The 14184-nt window shown below is 49.3% G+C and overlaps 1 protein-coding gene across 10 annotated transcripts in view; it reads left to right on the plus strand.

Moving 5' to 3' along the window:
- The window catches only part of FHOD3 (formin homology 2 domain containing 3), a 471315-nt gene that overhangs the window by 411349 nt on the left and 45782 nt on the right, over positions 1 to 14184 (plus strand). For all 10 annotated transcript variants that reach the window (XM_059409488.1, XM_059409491.1, XM_059409490.1 and 7 more), the window contains 2 exons: positions 2070 to 2950; positions 12606 to 12764. In XM_059409488.1, coding sequence (XP_059265471.1) covers positions 2070 to 2950; positions 12606 to 12764 — 1040 coding nt within the window. The remainder of the gene's footprint in view (positions 1 to 2069; positions 2951 to 12605; positions 12765 to 14184) is intronic.

Here is a 14184-nt window from a genome sequence, read left to right on the forward strand (position 1 = left end):
GAGCCAAAGGCAGAGGTTTAACCCACTGAGCCACTCAGGCGCCCCTAAAGTACTCTTGTGATGAATGCTCGAAAGAGTGAAAAATGGCATTGGGGAGAGGGAGGGAGTGTTGCACAATTTTAAATAAGGTGGTTGGGGAAGACTTCATTGAGAAGGTGCTATTTGAGCAAAGTCCTAAAAGGAGATTGAGAAACAAATTGTGTGGTTACGTGGGTGCAGTTTGTCCTGGGATGGGCAAAGGCCCTGAGGCCAGATCATGCCCGGTGAGGTCTAAGAATGTCAAGCAGCTACTATAGCTAAAGAGGTATGAAAATTAAGGTGGGTTCACACAGGGTTTGGGAATATTGAAAGGTCACTGGTTTTTTTCTTGGCAGAATGTAGCAGTTTTAGAAGTCTTTGAGCAGAAAGATCTGATCGGACGTTTTAACACATGGCATTGCTGTCAAGAACTGACTCTAGAGGGACATGTGTGGAAGCTGGGACCAGCGAGGGGACATCTCTGCAGTGTTGTAGGCAAGGAACCATGCTGGCTCAGACCAGGGCCACGGCAGGGCACGTGATGAAAGTGGGCAGATTCTGGATATGACATGAAGCTTTAGCTAATAGGACACCCTGCTGTGTTAGAAGGTGTGCATAAAAGAACAGGAGGAGTCCAAGGACTGAGATTTTTGGAACCAGTCTCAAGATGAATGATGAAAGTTGCCCTGTCTGAAACAGGAAAGGACTGCAGGAGAAGCAGGTTAAGGGGAGCGTGGTGTGGATGAGGGCAGACATGGCACCTAAAGCCCGAAGACTGGATGGGATGGTAACTAAGTGTATCAGGATATAAGAGGGCCAAGGACATTTAAAGGGTAAAGATAAGGAGGAACTGGCATAGGAGACGGAGAAAGAGAAGTCAGAGGAAAGGCAGTAGAGCAGGTGAACACAATGTTCCAGAAGCCAAGTGAAGGCATAAGGAGGGAGTGAGCTGCTGGGTCTAGTGCAGCATCAAAGTCTTCAACCACCTGGGAAGGAGCAGCTTTGACAGGTGCTGAGAGCAAAAACTTCATTAGACAGGGTTCAAGAGAGAGAATAAGGAGAAAAATTGGAGCAGTGAGTGAAATATCTCTGATAAGCAGCTTTACTTGAAAGGAGAAAAGTTGGATTATAGCTGGAGGGCCAAGTGGAGTTGCATTTTGTTTGCTTTTTTAAGATGGGTGAAATTATACCATGTTACCAGGCCAGCAGGAAGTTCTAGTAGGCGGAGCATGGGAAATGCAGGACAGAGAACTGCTGGAACGGCTTCCAGAGGCGCACGTGGAGTGGTTGTCCCTGCTAAGGGGGATGGTTTGTCGGTAGTCACAGGAGGGAGGCTGTGGTTGGGGTTCAGGTGCAGGAGCAGGGGAGGCGGGGTGAGACCCTGCAAGATCTCCGCTGACTTCTTCTGTTGAGCTGCTGAACTAGAAGCAAGGCTATGTGCAGATGAGATGGTGGGAAGGTTAGCAGAGGGAGGGCTGGTGGGAAGAGTCCCCCAGAAGAGGTCGTGGATGAGGCTGCCAGGCAGGCTTAAGGGTTTCCTGAACACCGGTGACCACGGACTTATGGTTGGACTGGACATGTTTGGTGAGCTTCCCCAGGCACATGAGCTGAACTGACACAGATGTGGAAACAGACCTCACTCTCCAGCCTTCCCAACACCTGTCCTATGGTGGGAGAGGGAGCATCTTCCTTGCCTCCCTGCATCTAGTTCGGACAGAAGGCCCCTAGTTACCCGTGGCTGGGTGGGTCCGGACCCACTGTCCTGGGTAGGCAGGAAAATACTCCCCTGAGCCACGGTGGTTGCTGAGAACAGTGTCCTGCCTACAAGGGTCTTGAGTCCTGGGGCAGGTCATTGAGACTCTGATGCAGCCTCTCTTTCTGGTCGGGAGCACCCTGTGAGCTGGACCACCTTCCCCTTCAGTCGCTTTATTTCAGTGTCTTGTCTGAAGTCACTCTGTGTGTAAGGCTTCCCCGTTCCCTAACTGGTTTCTCATGAGACTGAGACACCTGCCGCTTGCTCACTTTCTCTCCCTCCTCCTGTACGCTTTCAGGTGTGTGGTCCGCGGGTGTTCAGGATGCCGGTGTAAATGAACAGTGCGGCGACATCCTCACCAACAAACGCTTCATGCTGGACATGCTGTATGCCCATAACAGAAAGCCCACGGATGACGAGGAGAAGGGGGAGGGCGAGAGCGGGAGGACTGAGCCGGGCGCTGAGGCGGTGGCCAGCCTGGCTAGCAGGATATCCACTCTGCAGGCCAACTCTCTGGCCCCGGATGACAGCGTCAGGAGGGTGGACGTTGGCTGTCTGGACAATCGGGGCAGCGTGAAAGCCTTCGCTGAGAAGTTCAATAGCGGAGACCTAGGGAGGGGCTCCGTCTCCCCTGACGCCGAGCCGAATGACAAGGTCCCCGAGAAAGCCTCCGCGCAGCCGAAGACGGAATCTGACTACATCTGGGACCAGCTCATGGCCAACCCGAGGGAGCTCCGAATCCAAGACATGGATTTCACCGACCTGGGGGAGGAGGACGACGTGGACGTCCTGGACGTGGACCTGGGTCCCAGGGAGGCTCCGGGGCCGCCGCCCCCACCCCCGCCCACCTTTCTGGGTTTGCCGCCCCCGCCCCCGCCGCCCCTGCTGGACAGCGTGCCTCCCCCTCCAGTCCCCGGTAATTTATTGGCTCCTCCTCCAGTATTCAATGCTCCTCAGGGCTTAGGGTGGCCCCAGGTCCCCCGGGGTCAGCCGGCATTCACCAAGAAAAAGAAGACCATCCGTCTCTTCTGGAACGAAGTGCGGCCCTTCGAGTGGCCGTGTAAGAACAACCGACGTTGCCGAGAATTCCTGTGGTCGAAACTGGAACCCATCAAGGTGGACACGTCCAGGCTGGAGCACCTGTTTGAGTCTAAGTCAAAGGAACTGGCCGTCTCCAAGGTACCGCTGGCATCCCAAAGGCTTCTTGATTTGCAGAGCTCCGCTGTTGGGTAGGAGTGAGAGGTCTGTGGTGTGTAAAAATTGCTTCGTGCTGCTTTGGCTCCGTGGTAAAAGAGGCGGTTCGTGTAACAGTCTGACCTTTCAGAGACTAGTCTGTGCCCTGTGCTAGACACAAGCTACCGCGTGCAGGACCCTAACTGGCTAAGGCGGAGGGCAGCCTCCTAACACCCTTAGGCAAAGTAGCTTTCAAAGAACCAAATCACCCAGGGGAAAAGGCAGAAAGAATCGCCAGGGAGTATTGGCATAGCCCAACCATAGACGCTGATGTCAACAAGAGGAAAGCAGTCTTGCACATTTATCAAACGCACGAACTTTATCCCTGGGTCTGCTTACTTTTCCGTTGATTATAGTGGGTGCTGGTGATGGTTGGAACCTCATCTGGAACCACACAGTAATTTAGAGTCTGCAGATTTATCTGCAAGAATTTACCGTGGGTTAGTTTTAGCTGTGTGTGTTGTTGCATTTATCAGCGTTTGGGGTGAGTGTAAAGCTACCTGAGCCGGGCTCCCCCATCTGCCAGTCGAGTACCAATTCTGAATCAAAAAGATCAAATCAACTTCAGGATAAGAGTGCCCTTTAGATAGGGAGCCAGGGGGCAGTGTCAGTGCTGGGGGTGGCAGGGGCAGTGCGGGGTTGCTGGGGGTGGGGTGTGGAACAGGTAGGGCTGCTTTTCCCAAGTTGGCCTTTACCCTGGTGTCGATTTCTGCCCAGTCTCAGCAAGGATGTGAATCTAAACTATTCCAGCCTCAGGAATCCCGCCCCCCGACCCTGACCCCTGGCCCTGAGTCAGAATGAAAGCTTCCTCCTGCTTATAAAGCCAAACAGCTAGGATCCAGCACAGCGAAGCTTGTCCCGTCAGTGCTCTCCTTTAGCAGAAAGTAGACCCCCTTTTGTCCTCTCTCAGAAATGACATCGGGGAACGTGAGGTTGGGAACCCGCTCTGGGTGTCTGTGTCCTGACTTTGCCGGGACTGGGGACATGTGGTGCTGAGCCTGCCACCACGCCCCCGTGAGTTCTTCCAGTGCAGTTCTGGCATTTGGGACAAGACAGGCCTGGCTGGTTCCAATAGCAGTCTTTGGTGGCCCAGAGTTCCCCAGGGCCTGCTCTCACCACCCTCCAACCCACTGATCTAGTTGGCTGGTCTCCCTCGGCCGCCACCTCCCACGTGGGCTCCTCTGGCTGGTGTCCCCTCTGGGCTTCCCCTGGGTGCTTAGCCCCTGTAGGTGGCTGGCCCTTGACACGGGTGGGAGGAAGACAAGGGAGTAGCAGTTTGGCAGTGAAGTTACTTCTGACTTCATTTTTACAAAGGAATAGCAAGATTAAAAGCTTCACTGAGAAAACCCCAAATGGGCAGTCCACTTGCCTCCCTCCTTCTCTTGGCTCTACTCTGGCTGGTGACAAGAGTCTGGTCAGTGCCCGCTCAGTAGCCCAAAGTTCCATTCTGGCTTGAAGCAGGTGGTGACCTCATAAAATACTTTATTGCATGGCGGGAGGACAAATGTTTGCCTGGTTTTTATAAGGTGAGAGCATAAGAGAAACGTAATAGTATATTGAAAAATTTACCAAATGGATTCAACTATGTTCTTCCATGGGACCTAGAAAAACCATACCTTTGCTCTCTGGGTGGGGCCAGGGGTGTGGGCACAGATAAGAAATGTGAGCAGGAACTAATTCACAAATGTCACAGAAGGTGAAAATGCACATTAGGAATAAGATACATCACAGTGGAGAGTTGAATCCCTTAAGTGTAGGTTAGTAAAGCAAATATAACCAATTTTATTTCTGTTTCTAATTCTCTACTGTGATTTTCATAAAACACAGCTGTAAACAGCCACTTCCGAATTCTGGCTCATGCGAAGTTCTTCATTAAACACAATAGCGAGCAACACAAATAAAACGGAATAGACTTCACAAGCCAACACCGAGCAAAGGGAATCGGTTTGGGGTTTTGTCAGAAAACTTACACCAGACCAGAGTTCTGGAACATGCTCATGACATCCGGGTCGCCTCCAAAATAAAGACTCCTGCTCCAGATCCAAGGCTGGGTGACCACTTAGTGGAAATAAGAACAGAAAAATATGTTTTTGTGTTTCCTTTCCAAATAGTTTTTGGAACTGGAGCCATTTTTCTCTCTCAGCACAAAATATATATAGCTTTTTAGTAAGATGACTTTAATTATTTTCTGTGGAGAAAAGCAGAATTCTTGTGCTACATTTCATCATGTTGTGCTTCTATTGCTGGGCTAAGGTGTGGCAAATCACAGAGGAGATCATAGGAGTGACCTCAGAGAAGGATGTCAGGGCAGAAAGCCCTGGAGGTAAGGGGAGATACCTCTGTGGATCTGCTGTCATCCTGAGGAAGCCCCAGGAAGTGGTCTTCAACCCGTGTGCCCAATCAAGAGTAGCAAAGCCCCTCCTGCTCCCAAAAGGCAGTTTTTAGATCCCAAGTTACAGACAGACCCAGACATGTGTGGAGTGGGATAGGAAACAGAAGGAAGAGACTTGGTCTCCTCTTCTGGGGACTCCCTCCTGTCTTACTCCCTTGGGCTCATTAGGTTTATCATGGGGAGGGAGCTCCAAAATGGGTTTGAAGAAATTTTTTCAACTTTATTTACCCTGGCATTTTAAAGTAGATCAGAAACGATTAGCATGGACTTGTTAAGAAAATTCAGAGAATGATGGTTTATTTGGTCTGGGGTGAGCCCTAGCTTGGGTTATTTTTAAAAGCTCCCTAGGGACTCAACCAAAGCTGCACCCCACTGATTTAAAGCAAAAAATCAGACACCAACGAGGAGGTCATTGATCCCACCCCCCTCAACACGCACACACCACCATTCTCCATGTTGATACCCCCACCCCCTACCCCACTCAGTTTTATTCTCCTGGGAAGAGAGTCAAGTTTTCCTACCCTGTATTCTAGTTCAGGACATACGGAAAAGCTATTTTATTTAACGTCATGCACAGAGAAAACCCGACATTGGGACTTCAGTGGGCTGACCATACATTGTGTGTCAAGGTTGGCCCAGGTGTGTCCCTGTTGTCCTGGTGTGAGTATTAAGAGCTCTTCCTTGCTCTCCAGGGGTGTCCTGGTTTGGGTAATACACATACTCCATTCCCATGGGAAATGCAGCTGTTTTGCAGCTGGTCTCAGCTTCAGATGACTATTGCAGAAGAACTGGGAAACTAATACTTTTTTCCCAAAACTTTATGATAAGGCAAGCCTATTCGGGCAAGTTCCTCGGAAACTCCATTCCGAACTATGGGATTTTCAGTCTTTATTTAGACATGGTTGGGTGATGTTGTTGCCTTAATGCTCATCCATGTGTATCAGTCTCCCTTGTTAGAGGACTTAGGAAAATTCCACAGTTGTCCCATCTTTATGACATCTGTATCGTGGCCTCATTGTCATTGTCACTTTCTCAACAGACAGTTTTGAAAATATCCTCTGGCGTCACTCTTTTGGCAGTTAGTGGGGAGTGAGGAGGAATGATTTATCATCGTGGAGCCCATGCTTTGCTGAGCCAGACCAGGGTTTGTGACAGCGAAGCCGAGAAGCATTTTGAAAGGCTGTGCATTTCTTGGGAGTGTTCTCCAGCTTAGGGCTATTCATCTAATAAATCACATCCTGAGTGCAGTTCCTATGTTCAGTCACAGCACCATTGGGTGACAGGTTCTATACACTGAAGATCCACTCTTTAAAGGTTGCGTCCTTTATTTCTAGTGAAATCAGTCTTTAAAAACTCAAAGGAGTGACTCTTCATGGTAGCATTAGGCAACTGGAAACTACGCCGTTTACCTGCCCAGATTGCATGCCTCCACATCTGTCCCCTTCTCCCCATGCTTTTCATTTCATATTTGCCCCTCATGAGGAATTTTCTGCCTTCACTGGAGCCCTACTCTGGACCTTGGTCCTCCTTATCATGGTATGCCACAGGCAGAAGCCCCAGGACTGTGTGGACAGGAGGAACCAGATTGTCTGTTTTATTTCCAAGAGCCTCACCCATGATGTAGTTGTGTGATGTTAGCTGTGGCAGAATGTGTGGCCATGTCTTCAGGGGTCAGCTGCACCCAACCCCAGAGCCTCCCATGCTGCCTTACCCGTGAGTGTGGAAAGACTGTTTTTTCTCTGTAGCTGTCCACTTAGCTCCCTGCCCTGGGATGTGAACTTGGCATTTGTTGGGTATGTCAGTCTCACTGTAACGTTGATAAAAACTTCCTGCGTTGTCTGTAGCTGTCAGGACTTTATCCTGCATCATTCATAAAAATGGCAGGACCAGTCCTTGTTACATTTTTAGAATGGACAGGAGGACCCTGTTACTGTTGTTCTATTTTAAGAAATGTCCTCTTATCTCTTGCCTTTTGGTTCCTATTTTAAATTGCATTCCTCCTGAAAGAATACCTTTCTACTCAACATTGCTGTCTCAAAAGTTGAAATCAATAACTCTGATTGTATGAAAGATCATTTAATGTTTTTGACCCGTTATGCCCTGCTCCAGACCAAGGAGATCAGACTCTCAGAGGATAGGACCCAAGCGTCACTGATGTTTAGAAGTACCACTGAAGATTCTTTGTGTACCCACAGTTGGTAAAGCATTGGTCTAAAAAAAACCCTACATTTTCTGGCTTTCCTTCAGAAAGTGTCTGTAGATCTATCAGGCCTCTTTCCTCCTCAGATACATGATGTTGAATTTCTCCCAGCTAGTGATAGTGACTAAATGTTTGCCCATTCTGCCATCAGTCATGGAGGCAGCCATGTCTGCTGGAAAAGGAGACTCTCCTGTACTTCCTCCGGAACATCCCTTTGTGTTAGTCCTGAAGACTAGTCTGTTAGCTTCAGAAGGGAATTTGGCATGTGGAAATCACCATGATAATCCTGTTAAAAACAGAATCTGTGATGTTCTCTACATTCTTTTTTGCAAAATCTTTAGTACCCCTGAAGGGGCACTCATTTTCTGGGATTCAGTGTGCCTGGAGATCTGCATAGATTCTGATGATCTCCCATAAGCTATTTTCACTCATTCACAAAGCCCCATGCAAGTTGATTATGTCCCCAGCAAGCAGCTCCATGGGCTACATTGACTATGGAGTCTCTACCCTTTCCTCTGGAATTGTCACTCTTCAGAGTGGGGACACTGATCTGATCTGACAGTCCTATTTATGTAGGTGCCTTTGATCAATAAACGTGGTAGATGCATTAGGCATGAAAAATATACATTGGTAGACCACATGTTTTTAAGATGTCAATAGAGTAAAAACAATAAAAAGAACCACGATTGGTGAAATAGCTAAGAAATCATTTTAAAAAGCACTATGTTCTGGGATGCCTAGGTGGCTCAGTCAGTTAAGCATCTGCCTTCGGCTGGGGTCATGATTCCAGGGTCCTGAGATCAAGTCCCGAGTCAGGCTCCTCGCTCAGTGGGGAGACTGCTTCAGCCTTTGCCCACTGCTTCCTCTGCTTGTGCTTTCTCTCTCTGACAAAGAAATAAATAAAACCTTAAAAAAAAAAAAAAAGGAAGCACTGTGTTCTAGGCATTGTCATAAGGACTTTATATGTATTAATACCAGTAATACTATTCTGATAGTTCTGGCAAATGCTTCTGTAGTGCCCACCATAAGGTAGGCATTATTCTTGCTGCTCTACATCCTTTGTCTCATTTATTCTCATAGCAAACCTTGTGAGATATGTGCCAGAGAGGAAACTGAAGGTCAGAGAGGTCCAGTGACTTTCCAGTCACGAGTGGTCAGATCCCAGATGAAGCTACTTTTAGGGCTCCCAAGTCTGTCCATGTGATGTTTGGATTCCATTTTATTTCTACTATTTCTTGATAAAAGGTCATCATCTTAGGAGAGTTCTGTCTTCCACCTCCCAAATATCAAGAACTCTCAGGGAGGAAAGGATTGCTGGAAGGAGGCTCCTGGGGGTCCAGGCTCTGGAGCAGTGTGCTAGACTAGGACTTGGTGGAAAGTGAAAACAGGAACAGCAGACTCTGGATGAGTGGTAGCGAGGCAGGGTGGGGGAAACCACTGTGGAGCTGTCTCCAAACGTGGCACTTCTCCAAATATGTCCTGAAAGGTTCAGGGGAAAATAGGAACTTCTTTAAGGGGTATGGAGTACCCCAGGAAGAAGCTAGGCTCTGCTTTGCTTCCAGAAAGCCTGGTTTACCTGAACTCTTGAGCGGAACCAGGCAGCAATGCTTAGCATCTAAGAGAGCACCACCTTTGGAACCCCAACTATTGGGTATCCTCTAGCATGCCAACAGTTGCCTTTCCAGAAATACTGTCTCTGGGGAAATGCTTCAGGCTTGGATGCCATGTAGGGCTTGTGTTTGTTTTTGTTACTGCTTCAGCCAAGAAGATTGTGGGGGCGGGTGGAAGGAGCGCAGTATGGACAGCCAAACTGGTAAGACAAGAGGTTACTCTCCTTGAAAAGAGATGCTGTCAAGGCAAGGAGAGACCTTTTGGAAGGGGTAGGAAGGAGGTCTCTAAAGCAATTCAACTCCATTTTTCCAAGCTGTGCAAGACGACTAAAGTTCTGGCTTCCAGGAAGGCAGAAGTGAGCCCTTCCAGGAAAAGGTTTCATATGGGCAGCCCCCAAAGCCATAAGGGTTTCTGAGAAGCATAAAGGAGGTTATCAATTTAAGTGGTCGTTGCTAGCTGCTAAGGCATGGGGGAGGGCTCTGACCATTCCCGGCAGTTCCCGATTTACCTAGTTGTCAGCTTTCTGGGTTGAGGTCTACTCTCTGGAACCAATCTGTTCTAAGACACAGAGCCCTGCAAACAGGTACTCTGTCACAGGACCATGTGCAGGACATTGTGAAGGTCACTCTTGCTGTTCTGGAGCTTTGACCACAGAAAGACAATTGAGATGGCTCAGACTCGATGACTACTGATCCTGAGATATGGACATGTGCTCCCGGGCACAGAGAACTTTGGTTCACCCTTGAAGTTGCTGCTCTAGGTTATTGTAGGAGGGAAGGAGAGAGTCCGAGGTCCTCACATGACCCCTCCTTTGTCTTGGGCAGAATGGACCCCGGGGCTCTTGCATGCTCAGCAGCGCCTAGTGAAGTCTGTTTTAATTTTGAAGAAGAGCATTTAAAACACCTCTTGGATAAAATTCAGAGATTGAAAAATTCAGTTTCAGATATTACTTAAATTCTTATTCTTTCCTTCACCAAGTGGGTCGAAGGGCTCTGAAAACACGTGGGGTGATCTTTGGGGCCAGCTCTTCCTGTCATTTCAGGATCCTCGGCAGCTCTGCTGCTCCCTGACTCTTAGGGGAGTGTGTGGGCATGTCCATGGGTGTAAACTGAGTTCTGTTAGGAATGGGAGCCAGGACGTGTCCGGCTCAGAACCATCGCATAGGTGTCTGTCGGTGGTTTGCCATACGTGAATGCTGACTGATGGGGAGAAACTGAAATCTGAGTGGTGCTTCTCTCTCAAGCTGTTTGCTTGAGAGACTGTTTGCTTGGGACTGTGTCTCCTCCGAGGGGGCATCTTTTTCTCATTTGCACATAGGCTGGGTTGGGCTGAGTCTGCTCATGCATCTTTCCAGGCTCTTGGAGTGAGAGGGGCTAAATAGATGAGGAGCTAAAGGGCTAATGATTCCCAGGGAATCCCTGCCTTCCAGGAATGCCTCCTGTCCTGGAGCCTGGCTGTAGGTACCTGTTTCTCCTGCCATGCCTGCTGCCCTCCTCATGTGGCACCAATTCCTCCTGCTCACAGGATGTCTACCATGGGTCTCCAGGCCTCTTGTCCTGGCATCCCTCTTCGTTGCCTCTATCCAGCATTTTGCCAAACCTTTTCTCATTCCTTCTTTGCTTTCCACACACAAAATAATATCTTAAATTCAAAACTGAATTTCAGGGGCTCCTGATAAGCTTCCTTGATTAAATACATAGAAGATCAGTTTGTCCTGTGGAGTGGGAATGCTTCTGCACCACATGTCCCTGGGCCTTCAAAACTGATCACACCCGCAAGAATTGTTCCTCCTGGCCACCAGGCCCCAGAACAGCTGGGATGCTTTCAGTTCTTTTCTTCGTGAGGAAATTTTAATTTATCCCCAAATGCATATTTAGGGATTTAAAATAGAATTTTAGCAATTGAGTTGGGAAGGGCTCAGGAGGACGTAAGGAGCTACAGCCCATTTCTCCTTGCCAGGTTCCAGCCTCCAGTGTTAGAGCAAGCCAGCTTCTCCAGAGAGCTCAGCCGCTCGCAGGCCCGGCCAGTCGGAAGGGCCTCGGCACAGCCGACCGACCGTCAGCAGCATCAGCTGTGCCGCTGTGGGCTGCGTGCCACAGATTAGAGCAGCTTGCTCCTGAGGTTCCCAGCCTGTGGCCCTCGAGCCTCCAGCTTCATCCCTGGCAGTTCCCAACAAGCTAGACAAAGCCTCTTTCTTCGCTCCTGATCTCCACTCCCCAGTTCCCAGCTCCGTCCTATACATTGTTTAGGGCCCAGCTCAAGTGTCAGCCCGTCCAGACCCTGACCCCCTCCTGCCCCAGGTGAGGTAGTTACCCTGCTGCTGCGCGTTTTCCCATTGGGGGGACACTGGCCATCGTGCTGAACAGGTCTTTGCCTTCAGGAGACGCACTGTGCCTTATTCATCATTGTCGTCCTGGGCGTGTTACATACCTCCCGGCTCTGTTTTGTCTCAAGGGAAATCTGAGCATGAACAGGTGCCTGCTGAGCCGGATCCCCTTCCCTTGCCCCCATTGCCACCCACCCCTAACTTCTGGAGAGCTGAGGGGGGAGACCGTGGAGGGCCTAGTCATCTCGGTCCCGGAACTTGTTGCTTTACCACCTCACAGACTCGTTAGACTCTGGTCATGTGCTAGCCCAGGGCCAACCCTCCCCCGCCCAGGGAGCACCCAGGTCAGCAGGGGAGCCATACACATGAGGGCTTCATGAGGACACCTGTCCCCTCTTTGGCCTCTGTGCCGTTCACCCCTCATTCTTCATGAGCAGCTTCCCTTTGGTTTCCCTTTCTTGGAAGGCTCTTCTTCACCTACCCAGTGGGCAGCCACCTGGTGTCTAAGTTCGGCAGGTGCTCTGTAGGTGGAGGCACAGGAGGTTGAAATGGTGGGAAGACCCTTGAGACAATGCATCTAGGATGCAGAGGGGCTGACTGGCCAATGACGCTGGATTCTCCTCATCACTCTTCTCTGCATGTATACTGATGGTCTCCACCTCTGGGCTCATACCATGTGCGCTAGGGCCAACCAAGGCACATTCCGACACCTTGCAGCCTGCAAGAAAGGAGCACTGAGAGGTTTTTAGTTTTGTTTCCACTGTTTCTGTGGAAAAAAACAGGTTTTTTTTCTTGCCAAATATCACATTTTTCCCAATTGAAGGAAAATCAATTTTATTTTGTAATGTGTCTGACTCGCGAAGTTCCATTGCTGACCCATGCTTGGCGGCTTCTCAGAGCTAATCCTTGATCTCTTTCTTCTGTGCTGAGCAGTAGCCAGTCCTTTCCTGAGCTGAATCGAGGCCATTTGTTTTCATCTCTAAATAAGTAGTGAGTTTGCTTTTAATAATGAAACACAGAGAAGACTGAAGATGACGCATTAATCTTGGATTCTCCTTATTTTATTACCAAGAAAACTGCTGCAGATGGAAAAAGGCAGGAGGTCATCGTCTTGGACCCCAAGAGGAGCAATGCCATTAATATTGGTCTGACAGTGCTGCCCCCTCCAAGAACGATTAAAATAGCCATTTTGAATTTTGATGAATATGCCTTAAACAAAGAAGGAATTGAGGTAAGAGAAGTTTTATGAAGCATTATTCGTGTTCTGTTAACGTGTCCCATATGTAAAGCATTACTGTGTCCAATATGACTTTCTCCACAGGGTGGCTTGCCATTTTTCTATTTCAGCCAGACTCTGAATAATGTTAAAAATTCTCACTTTTTTGTTGTTGTTTTTTTAAAGTTCTGGGTCATGGGGGAAGCCCCACTTGGCCTGTGAAGTTCAGTGAGCCTCACTCTCTGGTTCATTTACTGCCTGCCTTCTGACCATGCTTCCACCTCAGCGTGGAAGAAGAGAGGACAACTTTCTGTGGGGCTGGTGGGGGCTTCTTCCACGTCATTTCCAAACAAATGGGCTGAATGAACAGTTTCACGAGTAAGGCTTTCGACGTGTGCTCACCTCCTGGTGAATGACTTTGGTTCTCTCTTAGTGCTCATTGGGATATGTAGAGCTAGTTTGTGGGCTGATAAGCTGGAGGAGCCATGCCACCTGCGCCATTAGCTGTTGCTGGAGAGAGAGGGTCACTGGCTGAGACCACATGGCCTGCTGGGCTCGGTGTTCTTCTGCCACGCCCCATTCTGTGTCCACCGTGGGCTGCGTGTGGCAAGTTAAATCTCCTCGTCTAATAACGAAGAGTGAGTGGTGCAAGTGACCCATCACATAGGCTCCTCCGGATAGGCAGTATAGCCTGGGGCTCACTGGGTTGTTGTGGGGTTGTGAGGACACTGCCTTGTGGTGTTGGGTGACACCCACTCAGTCCTTCCTGTTGGCAAGGAGGCTGGGGTCCCTTTAAAGCATTCCCATAGTTGGGGTTCATTCATGTGCAGGGTTCTCTGTGGGACTGGAGAATGGGCGGGAGCAGTGAAGACTGGCTGCAGAGGGAGAGCAAGCCCCTCAGAGAGGAAGGGTCCAGGACCATGGCACAAGGCTGGTCCATGGTCCCAAGTGTGGGAAGGAGCAGTGGAGCCCATGGGACCAACTGGGTCTGAACCCAGCAGGTCAGGCATCCCTCTGTACTTTGGAAAGAAGAGGCCCCCGGAGGAAAAACTGTGCTCCTAGAGGCTTATCCTGGGTTAGTAGTTTCCCTTCAAAATCCATGTCCTCCCACAAGCTCAAAATGTGACCTTATTTGGAAATAGGGTCTTGGCAGAGGCAATCAAGATAATGTCATGTTCAATTAGGGTTGGCCCTACTGCAGGAATTAATGTCCATATAAGAAGAGGGAAGTTTGGGCAGAGAAACAGAGAGGGGAATGCCATCCTGTAAAGACCAGAACACAGGGACACACATAGAACAGACTGCCATGTGATGACTGAGGTAGAGATGGGAGTTGATACATTTAGAAGCCAAGGGACCCCAAGGATTGCCTGCAACTTCAGAAGCTAGGAAAAGGTGAGGGGAGCCTTCGGAGAGAACGCCACCCTGCGGACAC

Source organism: Mustela nigripes, chromosome 8 (assembly GCF_022355385.1).
Source record: "Mustela nigripes isolate SB6536 chromosome 8, MUSNIG.SB6536, whole genome shotgun sequence".
NCBI lineage: Eukaryota > Metazoa > Chordata > Mammalia > Carnivora > Mustelidae > Mustela > Mustela nigripes.